This window comes from Parasteatoda tepidariorum, chromosome 5 (genome assembly GCF_982258835.1).
Source record: "Parasteatoda tepidariorum strain Cologne lab strain chromosome 5, Ptep-v5.0, whole genome shotgun sequence".
Lineage (NCBI taxonomy): Eukaryota > Metazoa > Arthropoda > Arachnida > Araneae > Theridiidae > Parasteatoda > Parasteatoda tepidariorum.
This window is the reverse complement of record NC_141759.1, coordinates 32,104,879-32,125,243: the sequence shown is the minus strand read 5'-3', so window position 1 is coordinate 32,125,243 and position 20,365 is coordinate 32,104,879. Positions and strand designations below refer to the sequence as shown.

The 20,365-nt window shown below is 32.4% G+C and overlaps 1 protein-coding gene and 3 non-coding genes across 4 annotated transcripts in view; all 4 read right to left on the bottom strand.

The window, feature by feature from the left end:
• The window catches only part of LOC107450122 (pancreatic triacylglycerol lipase), a 78,900-nt gene that overhangs the window by 4,255 nt on the left and 54,280 nt on the right, over positions 1-20,365 (bottom strand). Inside the window, exons 2-8 of the mRNA XM_087163609.1 lie at positions 17,286-17,576; positions 12,799-13,034; positions 9,886-10,117; positions 8,849-9,073; positions 6,839-7,075; positions 3,119-3,233; positions 109-285 (exon numbers count right to left, since the gene is read on the bottom strand). Of these exons, the coding sequence (XP_087019735.1) occupies positions 109-285; positions 3,119-3,233; positions 6,839-7,075; positions 8,849-9,073; positions 9,886-10,117; positions 12,799-13,034; positions 17,286-17,576 (1,513 nt within the window). The remainder of the gene's footprint in view (positions 1-108; positions 286-3,118; positions 3,234-6,838; positions 7,076-8,848; positions 9,074-9,885; positions 10,118-12,798; positions 13,035-17,285; positions 17,577-20,365) is intronic.
• LOC147808906 (signal recognition particle RNA) lies at positions 3,596-3,893 on the bottom strand. The gene has a single exon (XR_015434444.1).
• Positions 4,069-4,366, bottom strand: LOC147808905 (signal recognition particle RNA). The gene has a single exon (XR_015434445.1).
• On the bottom strand, positions 4,542-4,845 carry LOC147808904 (signal recognition particle RNA). The gene has a single exon (XR_015434446.1).

Sequence of the window (20,365 nt, the reverse complement as noted above, 5' to 3'; positions counted from 1 at the left end):
TCCTACATGTTATTAACAGGGTGGTCATAATGTAATGGCTCTTCGGTGAATAATTAACACTATTAATTATGAATATTTTTTGAAGCCCCATAAAATAAAAATTCTTACGTATTTCCGTTGCTGTTATGTATGAGAATTTTGTCTATATCCCAACGATCCAATCCAGTATATATCCATCCTCTGTATTTCGTGTACTTGATGATCAGAGCAGTGACATTTCGAACACTTGGATCTGCAACAATTAGACCTTGTATGTCTTGTTTGTCACTGATTTCTTGACTCTCACTGGAAAATTATGGTACATTGTATTAAAAACTATTTGAAGGGCTATGGGTGATGAAATCGAAAGGTGATAGGCGGGAAAAAGAGCACCTGAAAATAACAGAAAAAAGACCGATTCTATTCAGGCCGTTGTTCCCGAAATTAAAGTAATTAAATAATTATTCGAGCGTATCTAGATGTTTCTTTTAAAATTAAATCAAGTACAGTGCACCAAAAGAAAACGGAACCACTCTAAATAACTTTTGATATAATGATCGGATCTTCACATTTTTGGACTCAATCTCACTTCGAGGGAGATTTGCTAACTATAATTAGTCCCCATTAGACACCTGCCCCATCTTGTGTCAAAAGGTTTACAAAGAATTAAACGAGAAAAAACGAAAAGAATTAAAGAGAACAATTTTTATTCCAAAGAAAAATAGGAAAACTTTAAATGAAAAAGTTGTTATATTTTTTCTAAGACACTACAACAGAAAAAAAAGAAGAAGAAAAAGCATACACATTCTTTTTGTGATATAAAATCAGCATTGTTACGATGGAAAAATAAACATTTATTGCAATACAGATGGCAGCACTGCAACTTTAATCAGGAGATGGAGAAAATATATAATTTTTAAAAAAATAGAAAAAATCTGCCATTAAGTGCAATTTACCACGAAAACATTTTATATTTTAAAATCTTGTACATAATTTTGTAAATTAGTATATAAGGCAAATTTGGAATTTATTTGATGAAAACAGTAAATTAGCAAGTAATTTTAAAAAAGTAAGAAAAAAATCAAAGTATTATACAGAACAATTGTTAATCCAGAGAGACATTTTAAAAATATTATACAAAAAGCATTTTTCCAAGATAACGGCATTGCAACAGAAAAAGAATTAAAAACAGATATGTATCACTTGATTAAAAACTTCATTCTGTTTAAAAATGATATAAATTGGATTTTAGAAGATAAAGAACTGATGGGAAAAAATAAATAATTTTAAAAAAATAATCTGCCATTAAATACAATTCACCATTAAAGAATTCCATACTCCAAATCTGGTACATAATCTTGTAAATCACCATTTAAGTCAGATTTAGAATTTATTTGATGAAAACTATAAATTAAAAAGCATTTTAAAGAAATAAGAAAAAAATTAGAGTATTATGGAGAACGATTATTTATCCAGAGAGAAATTTTAAAAAAAAGTATACAAAAAGTTGTTAGATTTTTTCAAGATAACGGCACTACAGCAGAAAAAGAACTAAAAACAGATATGCATCATTTGTTTAAAAATTTCATTTGCTTCAAAAATTATGCAGCTGGATTTTTAAGGCAAACGAAGCTTTGAGTCAGGTATACATTACAGTTTCAGTTTCTTGGGATTATTTATTTAAAATAAACAGATATACTCTCTTCTTAAAAAGCGAAAAGAAGCTCGTGTGAAATCTAGCATAAAAAAGAACAGTTTATATCGAAAGAAATAATGATTTGGCAATCATGGGGGGAAAAAATTTATTTTATTTGTTTTTCTTAATGAACGTAATTTTAAAAACGAGATTTATATATTACTTGTTGACCCAGGCTATTAAATAAAAGTTTTTTTTTCTTTTTTTTTGTAAAAAATATATTCATAATTTTATTTATGAATCTATTATTACCACATAACTGTCTTTTTTTCTGCCAAGATCCTATTTTTGTGAATATGTGAAAATAAAAGCATGCATTAGTGATAAAAAAAAAGTTAATACCACGTCTTTCAAGGAGAATTTTTGAGAGAATTTAAAATTATGAATTAAAGCCGTCATCGGTTCCAATTTCTAAAAAAAAGAATTTTGTGGAGGTTTCATTTTTAAAAATGAAAAATTTAGGAAGAGTTTGTTTTTTAAAATAAACATTTTTGTAAGGGGTTCGTTTAATATTTGTTTATTAAGTTAGACAGGAATAGGCAAGATAAAATATTTAGTAACGCCCTAAAATGTGATCAAACTTAACTGCGCGTACTACTTTACACAGCAATAGATGGCGCCACTAATATTTTAATAAAAAAGATTTCCACCGATAAAATTTATAATAATTTTTAAAGGTTAAGGTAAGCATATGTATCAAATAAATAAATAAATGAAAAATTACTTGAAAGAGAACAAAAACATTCTTCATTTTTTTTAGTAAAAGCAAAAGAATATATTAGAAAAATTTATGTCAGATTTCATAAAATGTAAAGGAAATTACTAAATTATTGTAAAAATTCTTTCCTCTTTATCAACAAATAAATACGCAATAAATTCAAAATAACTTGTACATGTTAGCAAGTGCAAAATTAATTAGTTATTTGTTTTTGATCAATTGAAGATTTCTTACTATTTATCTTTCAGTTTTATCAATAACATTTAGTTTCAATATCTTACTTATCAATTCACAATTAATAAGTATAAAATTCAATAGAGTAGTTTATCATATTGTGAAAAAGAATATAGACAAGAATTTTAGTGGCGCCATCTATCGCTTCTAACTACACTTTCCACTTTCAAGTTTCCACTTAAGTTGAACCATAGCATGGTGCAATCAAGTATAGGAAATACGCTAAATTGGTTGATTTAAGCACCATATTGGTTGTGCAGGAAATAAGCACCTTATCATGGTTCAACTTTCCTTAAAATTTATAACAGTGTAATTATTAATATTTGTTTTCCCCCTGATTTATAGTCAACTTGAATACGAAGTCTATCTATATAGTTGTTACTACATTATTACGTCATCAATTTCAGTTTTTAAAAAAAATAACAATTTCATTATTTTATCTTCATGTAAGAAGCATCATTTTCAAATGTACAAAAAACAACTAAATTTACCTGGTAAGGACAAAAGTTTCATTACTATTATCATCTCCCAAAAATGACAATTCCAATTTACCCCATGTTGTTCCTTGTCCTCTAGTACTTGATATAGATATTCTGTACTGATTTGCTAAAATTAATAAATAAATATTTCAAAAAAATGATGTTTTACTTTTGGGAAACAAATGAAAAATATATTCCTTATTTGATACTATTCAAAATATTTCTTATAGTTGAAAAATTGAATGAAAAAAAAATTTCAATTCAATTTCTTGAAAATAAATATCTTGCTTACTCTTTAAAATGTAGGTATAATGCTTTTTTTGCGAGTACGTAGTTAAATCTTTATTTCAGTTCAACCATTTTTGTTTCAATTTTAAAATTTATTTTATATGATTGTACCAACTCAACCTAATATAAAACTTTAATAAACCAGTGTTTTTAAAATACAATAAATAATCACTCAAGAAACTAATAAAATATATAAATTAAAAAAGACTGTGTCCGGCTATGTAGGTTGGGCAGCCAACAACTATCTATTCACAAGCGCTATCCCATTACTGCACGGTGCGGAAGCTTTTGCCTGCTCCGTTTCCGACCTGGGCCGGTTCACTCCGCCTTAGACGACCTGGCAGCTCCGGACTCCTCCGGTTCCACCATATCGACATCGTGCTTAAAGAGGACGCCTGATCAACATAGGCCAGCAGAGGACAGAACTCCCAACCTCAAGCCATCCAACAGCCTAGACCTCCAAGCAGCTGGATTACAAGACCACGCCACCGGTCCCGGTCGACAGAACGACCATTTCAGAAGCTTCAAAAACTTAAGTCGATCAGGAGATCTTGCACAATTAATGCTATCCGCTAATAAAAACTGGAATTCTTTCAATGATATCTGATATTTATATAATATTCTTGGAAAACAAATGAAAAATATATTTCTTATTTGACACTATTCAGAATAAAAAAAGGCTGAGTCCGACTATATTGGACGGGCTGCCAACCATTCTCTATTCACAAGCGCTATCCCATTACTGCACGGTGCGGGAGCTTTTGCCTGCTCCGTTTCCGACCTGGGCCTGTTCGCTCCGCCTTAGACGACCTGGTATCTCAGGACTCCTCCGGTTCCACCATATCGACATCGTGCTTAAAGAGGACGCCTGATCAACATAGGCGAGCGGAGGACAGAACTCCCAACCTCAAGCCATCCAACAGCCTAGACCTCCAAGCAGCTGGATTACAAGACCACGCCACCGGTCCCGGTCGACAGAACGACCATTTCAGAAGCTTCAAAAACTTAAGTCGATCAGGAGATCTTGCACAATTAATGCTATCCGCTAATAAAAACTGGAATTCTTTCAATGATATCTGATATTTATATAATATTCTTGGAAAACAAATGAAAAATATATTTCTTATTTGACACTATTCAAAATAAAAAAAGGCTGAGTCCGACTATATTGGACGGGCTGCCAACCATTCTCTATTCACAAGTGCTATCCCATTACTGCACGGTGCGGGAGCTTTTGCCTGCTCCGTTTCCGACCTGGGCCTGTTCGCTCCGCCTTAGACGACCTGGTAACTCCGGACTCCTCCGGTTCCACCATATCGACATCGTGCTCGTGCTTAAAAAGGACGCCTGATCAACATAGGCGAGAGGAGGACAGAACTCCCAACCTCAAGCCGTCCAACAGCCTGGACCTCCAAGTAGCTGGATTACAAGACCACGCCACCGGTCTCGGTCGACAAAGCGAGCATTTCAGAAGCTTAAAAAACTTAAGTTGTTCAGTTGATCTTTCCGAATAATGCAATCAGCTTGTAAAAACTGGAGCTATTTCAATGATATCTAATATTTATAAAGTATTGCTAGATGTACGTTATTATTAAAACATTATCAGTGCACGTGCATTTTTTTCCGTTCTTTCCGAAAACTTCGCAGCATTGCTTTAGAATAGATATAGGTAGATGTCCTAAATTCTTTAAAGAACCTCCATAGCTGCCAACTCTTCCGGTTTTCCCGGAAGATTTTATTTTCATATTTAAAGTGCTACCGATATTCATGCTATTTCACTAAACTTTTTGAATTATAATAATAATTTTAAATCAGTTTGACCACCACTAGATATGAATAATTACAACAAATATATAAAAGGATATTATTCCTTACGATAGAGAATTTCCACCTGATTAAAATATAAATATATTTTTGAGGAAGATAGTTATTCGGTAATTGTTTTACTACCACTTGGAAAATCCATTCTCGAAAAGAGTGAATGTTAGCATCTATGAACCTCATTGCCTATAAACAATGGAACATTTTTATTTAAGTGAAAGCTAATAATAAGTAGTAGGCAACGAGATTCTTTAATGAATTTGGGACACCTACCAATATCTTTTATAAATCAGTGCGGTGAAGATTACAAGAAAAACTGAAGTGTTGGTACCAGGCAGTAAAAATAAGCATCTAATAAATATTTTATAAGCATAAGAGAAACAGTGGTGGCTTAGGGGATAGAGCACTTGGAAATTAATGAAGTGAACAAGGTTCAAATCCCAGCGATGAATGGTAGATTCGAATTCCACACTCGACTAGCATCGACCACAGTGTAGACGTAAAATATCCTCAGTGGTAGACGGATCATGGGTTAGAGTCCTCTTGCCTTCAGGTCATGGGTGGTTTTCGTGGTTTCCTCTCCATATAGCACAAATGCGAGTTAGTTTCATCAAAAAGTTCTCCACGGAGGCAAATTTTTCTCAATATTTGCTCCAGGTGTTCTCTTGTCTTCTGGATTGGGTTCAGAATTATAAGGCTACGGAGTTGAACATTGGTAGTTGTAAACCTAAAATTGGGACGGCTGTTCAACGACGGTAATAAAATAAAATAAAATATAAGTATAAGATAAACCAGTTCTGCGCACGGACTCAAAATCTATTTTAAAAGTAATTGAGAGAAATTTGTCATATATATTTGAGGATTGAATCTGTAGTGGTTGACAGTAAATAAGACAAACCAATACTGTTCATAAATTAAATAAATTTATAGACATATATTCGCAAACACTTTCTTATTTTTACTAGACTATCTACTAAATGTCTCTTTCGTAATGCAGTTTGCCTTCATAGTGGTCTGATCGGAATACATATAAGTAACCGTGTGGAGGCTTTCAGTTGTAGGAGGCGTTGTCCCCACTCGCCGGTTATGTTCTTCTGGCGTCGCATTAAGCACGATGTCGATTTGGTAGAACCGCAGGAGTCTGGAGATACCAGGTCGTGGAAGGAGATAGAACCGGCCTAGGTCGGAAACTGAGCAGACAAAAGCTCCCGCACCGTGCACTAAAGGGATAACACGTGTGAATAGATATTGGTTTGAAGCCCATTCAACATAGTCGGACACAGTTTAATTTTTTAATATTTACAACTCTATTTTTGTGTTAAAGCGCTGGTTTAAATTAGAAGTATTGTGTAAATTACACTGATTTAATTTGGTAAATATTAAATTTCGTATTTCAAATCAAAAACCAGTATATAAGTGAGAGTTAGAACTCATTTCATGGGAATTATGCATTTGTACAAATCAGTGTAAATTGGTGTTGCTATATTACATAATCAACATTTAAATTGAAACGAAATAGTAGAATAAATGATCTAACTAAATTTTATTCACAAAAAAATACCATTCTTAAATTTAAATGAAATCAAAATTTAGTTTAAAGAAAAATCAAAGATAAAAACTCACCGCAAAATGGTTCAGTGTCTCTGGTGACTAAATAGTATTTTCCCCGAGCGTGTTGATACCTGTCTGCGTAATAGCCCATGTTTACACATCCTTGTGTTCCACATTTAAAACATTTTCCAGCAAGGAAGTTTTCGTAGCTGTCACATGGAAAAGCAGGGAATTTGCAGCTGGGTACAATAGAATCAATGAAGAAACGAAAAGCCCTACGATGATTGCACAAACTTTGCCATTTTCCATCTATAAAAGGTACAATTTTATTAAATAAAGTTAAAAAATAATAATAAGTATAATTAAAAATAAGTGAATTAGTTTTTTCTAACAAATTAAATTTTTAGCTTGCAAGGGAGACTAGGGAAGTGTGACTCGCCGATTTTGAAATAAACTAGTGGGATGTATGCCTTATGAGGAATAATTTTAGGGGGCAACATTCGTTTCGGCCCATAGAGGGTGCAATGAGAGATAAAAAATAATTCAACGTAAGGAAAAATCGGTATTTTATTACTTCAATGCAGACTATTAGTTATTGTAATTATCTCATACTTCAATTAATTTTGTGGTACTTTCACGTACTATATAATGCATATTTATTGTCAAAATTGATTTCGAAAATTTTATATATCTGTAGTTTTTCAGAAAAACCTGTTAGGTTAATTTTAAAAAAAAATTGGCATGAAACTTTTTTTTTTTAATTTTCTAAATTAATTTGGAATATGTAATTGCAAATTAATTAATTAGGAAATTAATCAATTAACCAATTAATTGCAAATTAATTGGAGTATGAGATAATTGCAATAACTAATAGTCTGCATTGAAGTAATAAAATACCGATTTTTCTATATATTGAATTATTTTTTATATCTCATAGAGCCTTCTATGGGCCGAAACGAATGTTGCCCCCTAAAATTATTCCTCATAAGGCATACATCCCACTAGTTTATTTCAAAATTGGCGAGTCACACTTCCCTAGTCTCCCTTGTGAGAAGCAACTTTTTCTTTCTTTTTAAGGAACCTTTCAAAATAACAAATCAATTTATAAAAATGCAGGAAGACGATGAATGTAGATATTGTTGGATTCGAATAGTGTTTCCTGCCGGGGTATGTTCTGATTTGAGTAATTTTAATGAGATTTAATAAAGGAATATATTTCTTAAGAAGCTCATTTATTAACGCGTTACGTTATTCGAAAGCCAAAATTATAGACATACAAATTTGATTATAGACCTACAAATTTGATCAAATATGCTCCAGCGTAGTTAGAGATATGAATCTGTTGAATTAATTTTTAACAAAATATCATCCCATCAACGAAACTAGGTAAAATTTAGTAGAAAAAGTCTCAACTCGCCACATTTCAGTATATCTATTGAACAGCATACGCACCATTTTGAAAACCATAAACTATGCAATTTACAGTTCTTTTTAAGTAAACAGTTTACATAATGTGAAATAAAGTGAGTCACAACAATAATATTATTTATGTATAAAAAAGATTTAATTTTATTAGAAAATTGTTAAAGTTTCTTATAGGAAAAATAATCCTTTGACATAGGGAAACCATGGGTTACAATTGATGACCTCCTTTCCCTTGATAATATGATTTTAATGAGTTTAGAAAATGGACTACTGATGTCATGTTCTCAACTGACAGCTCTTAAGTTCACACATGATGTATCCGGTAACAATTTGACAACTGGGCGAAGAGAACTAATAGGCAAACGGACTCAAACAACCTTTATTCATCACTTTATTTAAATAACACAAAATTTTATATAAAATGCCTCTTTATTCCAGTTAATTTGCTGTGAACCTTTTAAACTGTTGCCAAAATTCAACTGAAGTTCCGAATGCTTCAGTTTTTAGAACATTTACTACCATTTTATGAAATCTTTTGAGTAACATTTGGCGTCCCTGAAATCAAATATATCTAAAATAAGATCTCGTTTTCAATTTTTTCAAAAGAACCTTCATCTACTAAGCTCCTTAAAATATGTTTCACATTATCGTACTTACAAATAATGTCAGTTACAGCCCCGATAAAGACGTTGTTGCAACCAATCTGAACCCTTCCTCCATTGGGATAGAAGTCAGCATGCCCAGAAGGTTCGAACATTCCGAGACCACCCTTCATGATGCTATTCCCATTCGAATGAATGACATCAACAAAAGTTGCATCACTAGGATCTAGTTTGATTTTCGGATCATACCCTTCGAAAAGAGGAGAAGCTGGATCTAATCCTGGAAAAAATTTAAAAATTTTAAAATCCAAAAAAAATATATATATACATTTTTAAACTTTATTCTGGAAGATATCAATATAGATAAGAATAAAAACAGAAACTGCATGAAGAAAGAAAAAAATTCATAAATTACTTAAACTAATTTACAGATTTACAAAATACAATAATTATTTCTCACGATTATTCTGGGGTGTTCTTTGTTTTTTGTTGTAAAAATGTCAGTTTCTCAACATGTGTTTACTTAGCCGAAAGGACATATACAGATGTATAAATTTCGATATTGTTGTAGACATTTACAGATGTATAAACTTCGATATTGTTATGGACATTTACAGATCTACAAATTTCAATATTGTTGTAAACATTACAGATGTATAAATTTCGATATTGTTGTAAACATTTGCAGATGTATAAAATTCAATAATTTTTAGTACTGCTAAGCCAAAAAGGCAATTTGTTATTAAAAAATAGGTATTTAAGATATAAAACTCAAACAAGCCCAATAACTACAGGTACAGGACAAAATAATAGGAACACTTGTATATTAACTCTATGAAAAAAATCATTCGATTAGCAGAAAATGTGTTACAAGACTTTACGTGGCAAAACTGTTGACAAAATTGGCATGGGTAAAAAGAGCACCATTTCTAAAATCTTCAAGCATGATCTTTTAAATTGTGCCAACAGTTTTAGCAATTAAAATTTTGAGATAAGAGAAAGATAGTTTGCATTGAGTTAGCATAGAAGTGTGCACATTGTTTTGTCTTGTGCTTGAGTATGTTCTTAAACATCTTTGAGCCTTATACTCACCTGTGATACGACTAATATTTCTGCATTCCATTCCAGTAAAACCAGCCACATGAGCTCCAAGAGAAAATCCAATGAGGTGATAGTCTTGATTTGAGAGTCCTCTTTCATAATTAATCATACGAATCAGAGCTGCTAGCTGTTTCCCCACAAGCTGAGTATTTGCAGCAGCTTGGACATAATTAGGCAAAGACGAACCTTTTTCCCAATCTACCACAATGACGTTCACGTCTTCCTAAAAGAAATCATTAGTTTCAGATTTTCCAGAACTAAAATTTTACCATGTACACTAGTAGACTTTGAAATCACTCTACCATGTTAACTGAAAACTCGGAGCAATTTAATGGCAAGATTTATTTTTAAATTGTTCAAGTGATCGTTTTCAAAAGGTTTTTTCGGTGAAAAGCACCATGATTTTCATGGGGCAATAAAATATCTATTTATAGTTTTCTGTTATCCAGTGGAAATTCCAGAAGAATGTAAAACTATTTGGAAATGATACTAAGAAACATTTTAATCTCGGTCTTTTGATAGTTCTGAAAAAAGTGTAGCTTGTCACTATTATCCACAAATTCTTGAATTGCTCAGGCGGGAGAGGAGTATATAGTTACTTAAACTCGAGTGACGGTTGGTTTAATTGCCAACTGCCACGCCTTGATAGCTCTATTCAATTTTCACAGAGTGATCACAGAGCTCATATATATTTTTGTTAAAAAAAAAACACAAAATTAAAACACAAAAGTCAATGTTTCATCAGTTTCTGCTAAATAGTTTCCTTCTGTGTTCTTGTGGTATTTGGTGTCGCAAATGTCGGTATCCCATTCAATCTGCAGCAACTTCAGAATATTTGGTCGCTTTCTTACTAGCTAGCGTCTAGACATCTCCCTAGTTAAAGCTATTATACAGGGTGTTTCATGATTATTGGAACAAATTTTAAAGGGAGATCGTTACAAGGATCCAGATTTGCATAGCAACCCATGGACATAAATCTTTTTGCTCGCCGCTAGGAGGTGTTGTTCACGATAGTTTTGGTGAAAACAAACTTGGATTGCTGCAATCATTTGAGCTATCATCACCCGAAAAAGCATATGCAACGTTTTCTGAACACCGAACTAGCAGATATGCACGAGATGTACGAATCGACTGAGGGAAATTTACCAGCAGCAGAAAGATTGTATCGCGAAAGGTACCCACAGAGAGATGCACCAGACCACCGGATGTTTATTTGAAATCAAAATTTGTGAGAATATGGATCATTATAAGGTAATACCCATAGTGAAGGCGGCCACGAGTGACTCGTGCTCCCAGCATGGAACAAAATATGTTGAATACCGTTCGAAGGAATCCGAGTGCCAGCGTACGAGTCGTCGCTGCTCTCGTAGGAGGTTCTCGGAGTAGTGTCCACCGTGTTTTGCAGCTTGAAAGCGTACACCCATACCATCCTCAAAGAGTACCATCAATGGTCCCCAGAAATCATCCCGCGCAGGTGCGCTTTACACATTGGTATCTCTACCATTATCGATAAGGCGCGAATTTCCCATCCTACGTTTTATTTACGGAAGATGGGTACCTATCGCTAGATGATATGTTCAACCACTGCATTTATGGGCTTGCGTGAGACCACATGCCCCCTAACATTAAATTTTGGTGCTGGTGTGGTCGGTGGCTTCTTAGTCGGGCCTTACTTGTTGCCATCACTTCTAACATCTGCAAATTATCTCATCTTTTTTCAAGAAATACTACCAAGCTTACTTGACCCTGTTCCACAACTTGTCAGACGCCATACGTGATTTTAACAATATGAGTACCTCCCCATAATAGAAAATGTGTTCGTGAGCATTCGAATTAAGTGTTTAGTCACCGATGGAGTAAGCGTGGCAAACCGATTCCCTACCATCACACTCACTTGATTTAAGCAGCATGCATTTTCTTCTTTCGTGTGCAATGAAAAGTGGTGCGTACGCAACACCTATGAATTCCATAATGTATCTGGTTGCAAGAGACGTCCGTGCTGCTGCCAGTATCCAGCAACATCCAAGTGTCAGGTGATCTCAGTTTTGTGTCTCTTTGTTCCTTGTACTTGTCATACTACTTTTCCATGACGTTTCCATCCATGGGTCACTATGCATTTCTTAATCCTTGTGTTATGTTCCCTACCTTTCTTTAAAGTTTGTCCTAATAATCCTGGGACAGAGTACGAGTTCCAAAAATTTAAACTTTGGAACCTGCCGTAAATTTTGAAATTGATACAATACTTGAACTTGCACGCATCATGATCTCTAGTGCTAAATAGATAGTCTCATTGACATCAGGCTGGGCGTAGGGGTCTTCCGCAGTACGCTCCTCTATCAACATGAAATATGGGTTAGTTTTACCCCAAAATTACGCTTCGCGAAGTTGAGTTTCACCCGGTAATTTATTTGTCCCCAAAATTTTATTCTTAAAATCCCTCGTAGCTGTTATTGCTTGTTTGTGTTTCACCCTGCCTCATGTTCCAGCCTGTAAGCGTATTCTTTGCTGTTATTAGCAAGATAAGGTTAGTGAAGAAGTGGGCTACATGAGCCAGTGTTACATGATTGGGGTAATTTGTAGGCAGAATAGTTGGAGAATTTAGTAACATTGGATGTTTGGAGAGAGTAATAATGCAAGATAAAATAATTATAAATGATTAATAGTACTGAAAAATTAGAATAATTGGTAACACAAAATGTGATAATGATAAATGGTTTGAAGTGATTAGTAATACTAGATCAATGAGATAAGTGAAGAAATTCTAAGTAATTGAAATTCCAGATGAGCTAATGTTGGATAAATTAATAAAATACGACTATATACGTTATAACAAACATAAGTATTCTAAGAGAGTCGGCGAATTTGCCGACTGGTGAACCATGTGTACTTGAGAAAAATACTCACCATTGCTAGAAGAGCCTCTGCCATTTGAAGAACCCACATTCTTCTTCCACTGCTTCCGAATCCGTGGATGATTATCTTCACCGGGTTGCTTCCATTAAAATGAGAATAATACAATGATGAGCTATTATCGTACCACAAGAGTTCACCATTCATGCGGCTTTTATTGGTATAGAGAATGAATTTAGTACCGATGGATTCTGGTGACGCAGGCAAAGTATCCAAATAATCAAAAGCTCCTAAAAAGAAACAAAAATATAATCCCAGATTTTATCCTCAAAACAATTTCAAATCAACCCATTACCACCGAACGTTCCAGCTAAGACTTAGTAATAACTGCAATTATAATAATTATCATAATTATAATGATTATTATAATTATAATGATTATTATAACTATAATAATGACTAGAAATAATCACTAATTACAAGGACATTAACTAAAAAGGAAATTATTGCGCTACCAGTTTTTAGGAAGAAAAAAACTGTCAGGTTTTCTAGTCAAGTGGTAATAGGTTACAAACATTCTAGCTAAGAGTTAGTAATAACTGTAATTATAATAGTTATAATAATTATTGAAATTATTATAATAAAATTTATTATTATAATATTATAATGATTATTATAATTATAATGATTATAATAATGACTGGAAATAATTATTAATCACAAGGACATTAACTAGAAATGAAATTATTGTGCTACCAATTTTTAGATGTTAGGAAGGAAAAAAACTGTCAAGTCTTTTAGTCAAGGGGTAATAGGTTAAAAATATAAACTATATTTTTGAAAAATATCGAAAACGAAGAACAATTATTTAAACATTTACGATATATCTAAAATTAGAATAAGTCCATTTTTAGAAGAAAAAAATTTGTTAATAGAAATTTTAGTAATCTATTGATATCCTCTTTTTATATTTATAATCATTCACTCTATAGAACACGTTACGTTTTGTGGTTAAGATGTGAAGACTCAAATGTGTTTTTGTTAAAAATCTTATCGCTATTATTTTAAAAATGGAATAAATCCATTTCTAATAACAAAATTTAAAAAAACTTTCTATTTGATTTCTCAAATTACTGCATGCTTTGAAAATAATCACTCATTCGACAACACTGTCTAAGAATAAGCGATAATGTTATGCGAGTTTCATTTTCATATTTCGCACTAATTCATATTTCTAAGTAATTTATCTGACTTGTTTAGCATTCTATCACAAATCCTAGTGTTTGATTCATGCTTTCTATGCTAATCAATTCGTATTGTTCATATAATACAATTGTTATAAAGACAAATAATGAAAAAAAGAACAAAAAAATATCAACAAGATTACTATGTTGCAACTGAATAAAACATCAAAACCTATAATAAGACAGAAATATAGCAATAGAATAGAATACAGCAATAGAATGCAGCAACAGAATTGAGAAATACAGCTAACTGCTTTGAATACCACCTATTTACCATGAATACCATGAACTATATTTACATATTTACATTTAATTAATAATATTTACATTAAAAAAATGCATCTCAGTTAGGCCAATTTGTATAAAAATATTCAAATATCTTTTCTCTTGTTTTCATTTCTAATAAAATGTTATTGTTTAAAGTGAAAAAAATCTTTAACAGCTAAAAAAACAGTTTATTTTTTTTTAAAACTGGCCATTAAAATTTCTACAAGTAGGCCTTTCTGGAGAAGCATTTTTAATAGCCAATAAAGAATAATAACCTGACTTACATCTATTACTTCAAATAGTATCCTTGCTATATTCTAGAACAGTGGTTTCCAACTTACATGAGGCCCAGGACCTCAATTAAAAACACCAGTAAATGGCGGGCCGCAACTTTATACATGACTCTTATGTTGGAAGGGACATTAAATATTACTGCCAGATTTTTATCAAGTTGTACAAGACAAAAGTATTGAATTACAAATTAAAATAAGAAGTAAATTTTTTAAAATATTTAATTACATATTAAAAAATTCTGGCTACAATAACTTTAATGTCCACATATGTATTAAACCAGGGGTCGCCAAACTTTTTTGATCATCGACCCCTATATAATTTTTCGAAATCTCCATCGACCCCCACAAAAGTAATTTTTTGTTCATTAAAATAAAACTCTATTAGATACTGTGTTTGTACATTTATTTTATGATTTTAAACATTTATTAAAGTAAAAGTACATTGTGTAACAATAGTTTTATGAAAAATATATTAATATTGAAATTTAAATACCCTATTATTAAATAATAAGTAATTATGTATAAGTAGATATAATAAGTAAAGTAACTAAAGATTTACTGCTTCTTGAACAATGAGATGGGTGTGCCTGGTGTTTTTTTGCAAGGTTCGCTATATTGGGTTCAAAATTGGTCAATTTTAATTTTCGTCAAAACTGGCCAATTTTGTAATTCTCGTAAAAAAATACAAAGTGTGCTATAGTTTTTTCGCGGGCTGTACTAATCCATATTATTAATGCTTACCTTCTTTTTTGTGCATTGATAATTAAAATTGATATCTAAACTAAACGAATGGTTTTATCGAAACAATAACTAATTATTCAAAACTATAAAAGTTTTAATAATGACACTGCAAATATTCAACACAGTTTGCAAAGATGCGTGAAACTGCGTATGATATTTGCATTTGTGACGTCAATGCTCGTCACACGTGACATTTGGACAAGCGCACATATGCATATGACTTATAAACTGCGCTGAGTTCGTGCCACTGCGCGGTGGTACGTAAATACTTGTTTCACCCCAATAAATATACGTTTATTAATTCATGTTTTATAAAGAAACTAATATTGAGTCAATTATAAAAAAAAATCACAAATTTTACATACTTAATTAGGTATGTGTGATTTGCGTATTGAGAACTGTTTTTTTTTCCGAACCACAATCGACCCTTCCGATTCGGATCGACCCCCATTCGCCCCCCTGTCTCAGATCAACCCCCGCTTTTGTTAAATAAACCCCTGGGGGTCTATATAGACCACTTTGGCGACCTCTGTATTAAACAATTAATGTGCAACAGATATAAAATTTTAAGTTATAAAACTTGTGAGTATTTAATACCCATATAGATTTTTTACGAAAATTGTTCGCAAAAAAATAGCAACTAATATATTTTAGATCGCGGGACACAAAAAAAGTCTTCACGGGCCGCCAGTTGGTAACCACTGTTTTAGAACATGCTGTTATAGGTACAAAAATTATGGGAGTCCATTTCCTCATTTCTTAGAAAGTCTTCCAGTTAGTTCAAGACTAAGACGCTTCTTTTTTATTCATAAACGCCGTGACAACATGTCCACAAAACATTATTTTAGGAAGATCTATTCAAGAGCGATTTCGTGAGAACTTAAAAATACCTTCATGATTAGAAAGTCTTATATGAATAGTGTGCCAACACCACTTGTTGAAAAAATTAGATTTCAAGTTCATACAAGTTCTTTCTATTATATTTTAAAACTGGTATACGTCTAACTTGTTTTTGGACGACAGGGGAGGTACTTTAAGATGGGGCAACGATAGAGTTTTCAGCGATCAATAGATTTATACGCTTAGTATCTCAAAATGATCCCAAGTGGCTGCTTGAAGCCCACCCAGCGTCAGATCTATGGGTACCAGTTGTGGTTAAGGCACTGAACTGTCATTGTGAACTAGGATTAGATCCCTACTCAATTTTAAATCGATGGGTAACAGCTTTTCTGGGAATTAAATGCGGCCTGTGAGCAGTGCTGACCACATAACCACAATCATGCCGTTGGTCACAAAATTGTGAAGCCTTATCCTTCATGACCCCCTGGCTGTTGCAGGAATGCTTTTTTTTAAATCTCAAAATGAGCAAGTGTCCGCTGTTCATATAAGGCCTTCATTTATTTGAATAAGAAGTTGTTCGTTAGAAATGCAATTTAAATAGAGTAATAAAGGTGTCAGGAATTGGTAATAACTTACGTAGGTAAATGGTATGTACAAACATATTCAAGTACATCTGCAGTGTTAGTAGATAATGTTCTTATAGATGAATAATACACTGTCCATAGGTACATTTCATTTTATGTACGGCGTTGAGTAGCCAATCCATTTCTGGGTCGGCTGTTCAACCCCGTGACCATGTAATTTATACCCAATCCTGTATAAAAGGGGATTCTTGGATCAAACAAGGGTCAAACTAACCTTCGTGGAATACACGTGTCCACATCTCCTAAAGTGGAAAACCGCGAAAGAAGTCCGCGGTTAACCCGAAGGGAAGGGAATTCTAATCCATGATCCGTCTATCCCTAGAAATATTATAAGTGAGCACTGTTGTTGTCGTGAAGCAGAACTTCATCGCTGGAATTCGAACCTGGATCCCCTAATTATGAGGAGAGCGCTCTATCCCCTGAGTCATGGGTATAAGCATCTGCTTCTAGATAAATTAATCAAAAAGAATATTATATAGTTATAGGAATAATTATAGATTTGCAAATAATACCTTCATCTCGGAAACAGCCAAAACCTCGATAACAAACGACTTCTTCGGACCTTTTGTGGACATGTGATTTGTGCGCTTTCTTGTTCTTCTTCATTTGTTCCCAGCGTTGCATGGATGAAACGATGGCAGACCACACTTCGTAGTCGTTGGGTTCTTCTTCGGGGGGTAGACCATGAAGAGGACTTACAGATGGCCATGGTGAATTTATAAGTGTTTGATAGGATGGTATTCCAATGGGTGTGGATGTTGCGGTGTTTCTTTCAGCAAAGGATGTTTCGGAAAAAAATGTGACTGAAAAATTAAAAAAAAAATCATTTTTGAATGATTTTTTTTATTTTTATAACTCAATTACTTTTTCATGAGAGGATTTAATATCATAATTTAATATTATCTGTTTAGTTTCATTGAATCTCCGACTGCATTTCATTTGCAGTAACATATTCAACTCTTTTTAACCATGTGCCCATTTTTATATATCACATTTAATTATGATACAATTTTCAGCTAGTTTTTTTATCTATCTCTTTTATCTTTGTAAATTGACCCTTTTTTTACCAAAATTTTATTGAAAATATTCTATTTAATATATTTTTCTATAATTTTAGTTACATGAAAAAATATTTTGCAATTATTTTTTTGAAGCTGCTTTTCTTGTAACGTGTCTGATATGTTACATATTATTATGCTTATGATTATGTTGATGCTACATATCTAATCTATTTTCATCGCAGCCCATGCATTTTTTAAAAAAGAGAAATATGTACAATACCTTTTCGTTTTAAAATTTTTTTAACTACCGTACGAAGACTAGTTAGCCTTTTAACGCAAATGGGACACCGGTGTCTTTTAAATACATTTTTTCTGAAGCTCTAATTATATATTTTGGTATTTTTTAATTATAAAAACAGTCTAATCGTGCCAAAAAAAATAGTAAGTAAATTTTTCGGAATTATATTTGTACTAAAATATAAAATCCATCCAAAATAATTAATTCGAAAAAAAATTTTATTCCAAGATTATTTACTCATTTTATTCAAAAATTAATCAATAATTGATTTTGTAAATTAAATAAATTTCAAAGATGAATTTTTTTTCACTGAAATCTAAATAACTGCAAATGAGTGAATTATTATTTGGAAGGGAGACGTGTTTGGAAGATTTTACCTCGCAGAAAAAGACACCGATGTTTCAAGTATTTCATAACCATAAATTATTAAGATGCAAAATATATTTTTCACTTATTTTGGCCTAAATTATTATAAAATAATGATAAAAAAGTATGAAAACTATGCTTGATAAAATAGGCTAAGGGATAAAGTGAGTTTCATGAAAAATGCAAAAGAAAAAAAAAGTTATCTGTTTTTTGTTTTTAAATTAAATGTGATACATTTTCACCTATCACACACTTTTCCTCTCAATAGCAATCCTTTAAACGTGATGTATATTTTTAAGCATATTTACAATGTACTCTATTCTAAACACTACGTTTCACCTATGGCGGTTACAAAAACAGTACGCAGTTAACTAAGGAGCAAAAAAGTTAGAATTCGATATCATTTCTAAACACCAAAACAAATGTCTTATATGATAAATGTGACAGCAGTTTTCAACCTAACAAGTATAAGAACAACATAATGGTAAATAAGTTTCACAAACTAAATTTCAAGTAAAATAAAAGACGCCTTTATTAAAATATAAAATTACGTAACATTAATCACAAAACGCATTAGTGATTAAATCTGCGTCATAAAAATAAAGAAGCAAAAAATTCTTGACGTTACACATTGGAAACACTGAACCATTCTTTTCTAATTGACGCAATACGAATTACAAAACAATGAAACAGATACGTCTTTTTACATATTCAAGTTACGCATTTTGTGACGCCAATTCAGTTAATACGTTCATTCACACAATTCAGCGTCATTTAAAGTAAACATGTTTATTTCAACGAAAACTTTATTAAAATAAACTATTTAAGTTCTGTAGAAAAATTTTTGATTTAGCACACTTTTCTAAGTAAGGATAATTTATTATATATTTGTTTTAATTTATGAGAATATTTTATTTGAATAGTTAAGAGTGGTAATAAATTTGATTCAATATTTTATTATGGATTTAATAAATTTAATTTTGTCCACGACTACATAAAAACAACTTACACTTATATATAAATCCTGTAAAGAATGCCAACAACAACGATTTTTGCAAAATATTTTATCGAGAAGTCGACAAGTAAAAACTAAAACTTTCAGAACGCTTGGAAATTTTAGTGACATTTTAAAAGCGTCACCACGAGAGAATATAGCAAAGCAACAACTACGCTTTTTGCAAAATATTTTATCGAGAAGTCGACTGGTAAAAACTAAAACTTTCAGAATGATTGGAAATTTTAGTGACATTTTAAAAGCGTCACCACGAGGGTATACAGCAAACTAGCTCTTATATGAACTTTTGAAAAATTTACATGTAGTGGTGAAGAAAATAACTTTAAATCAAATTTACAAAACAAAGAATCATATGAACTAAAAGATAAAATTAGCTACCACTGGAAGATATTTCCCCCAAAAACGTGGAAAGTTGGCAGGCCTAATAGCTGTGCCGAGAAGTTTTTAAATGGAGGCAAAATTCAACACATTAAGTTTACTTAAAATTGTTATTTGGCTACTGCGTTAAATATAGAGCGTTCGCTTTCCAATGAGGTGAACCGGTTTCGGATCCCTGCTATGGCACTCGGCTCGCACCGACCACAGTGGTGACGTAAAATATCCTCATTGGTAGACGGATTATGGGTTAGAGTTCCCTTGCCGTCAGGCTAATCGTGGGAGGTTTTCCTCTCCATGTTACGCAAATGCAGGTTAGTTCCATCAAAACAGGCTCCACGAAGGGAAATTTCTCCCAGAACTTAATCCAGAAGTTCATTTGTCTGCTGGATTGGGTTCAAATTACAAGGCAACAGGGTGGAACATTTGCAGTCGTAATACCAAAATTGGGTCGACTGTTCAATGACGGTAATAAAATAAAATACAGGGTGTTTATAAAGTCCCGGACCCATTTTGATGTTTAATAACTCATAAAAT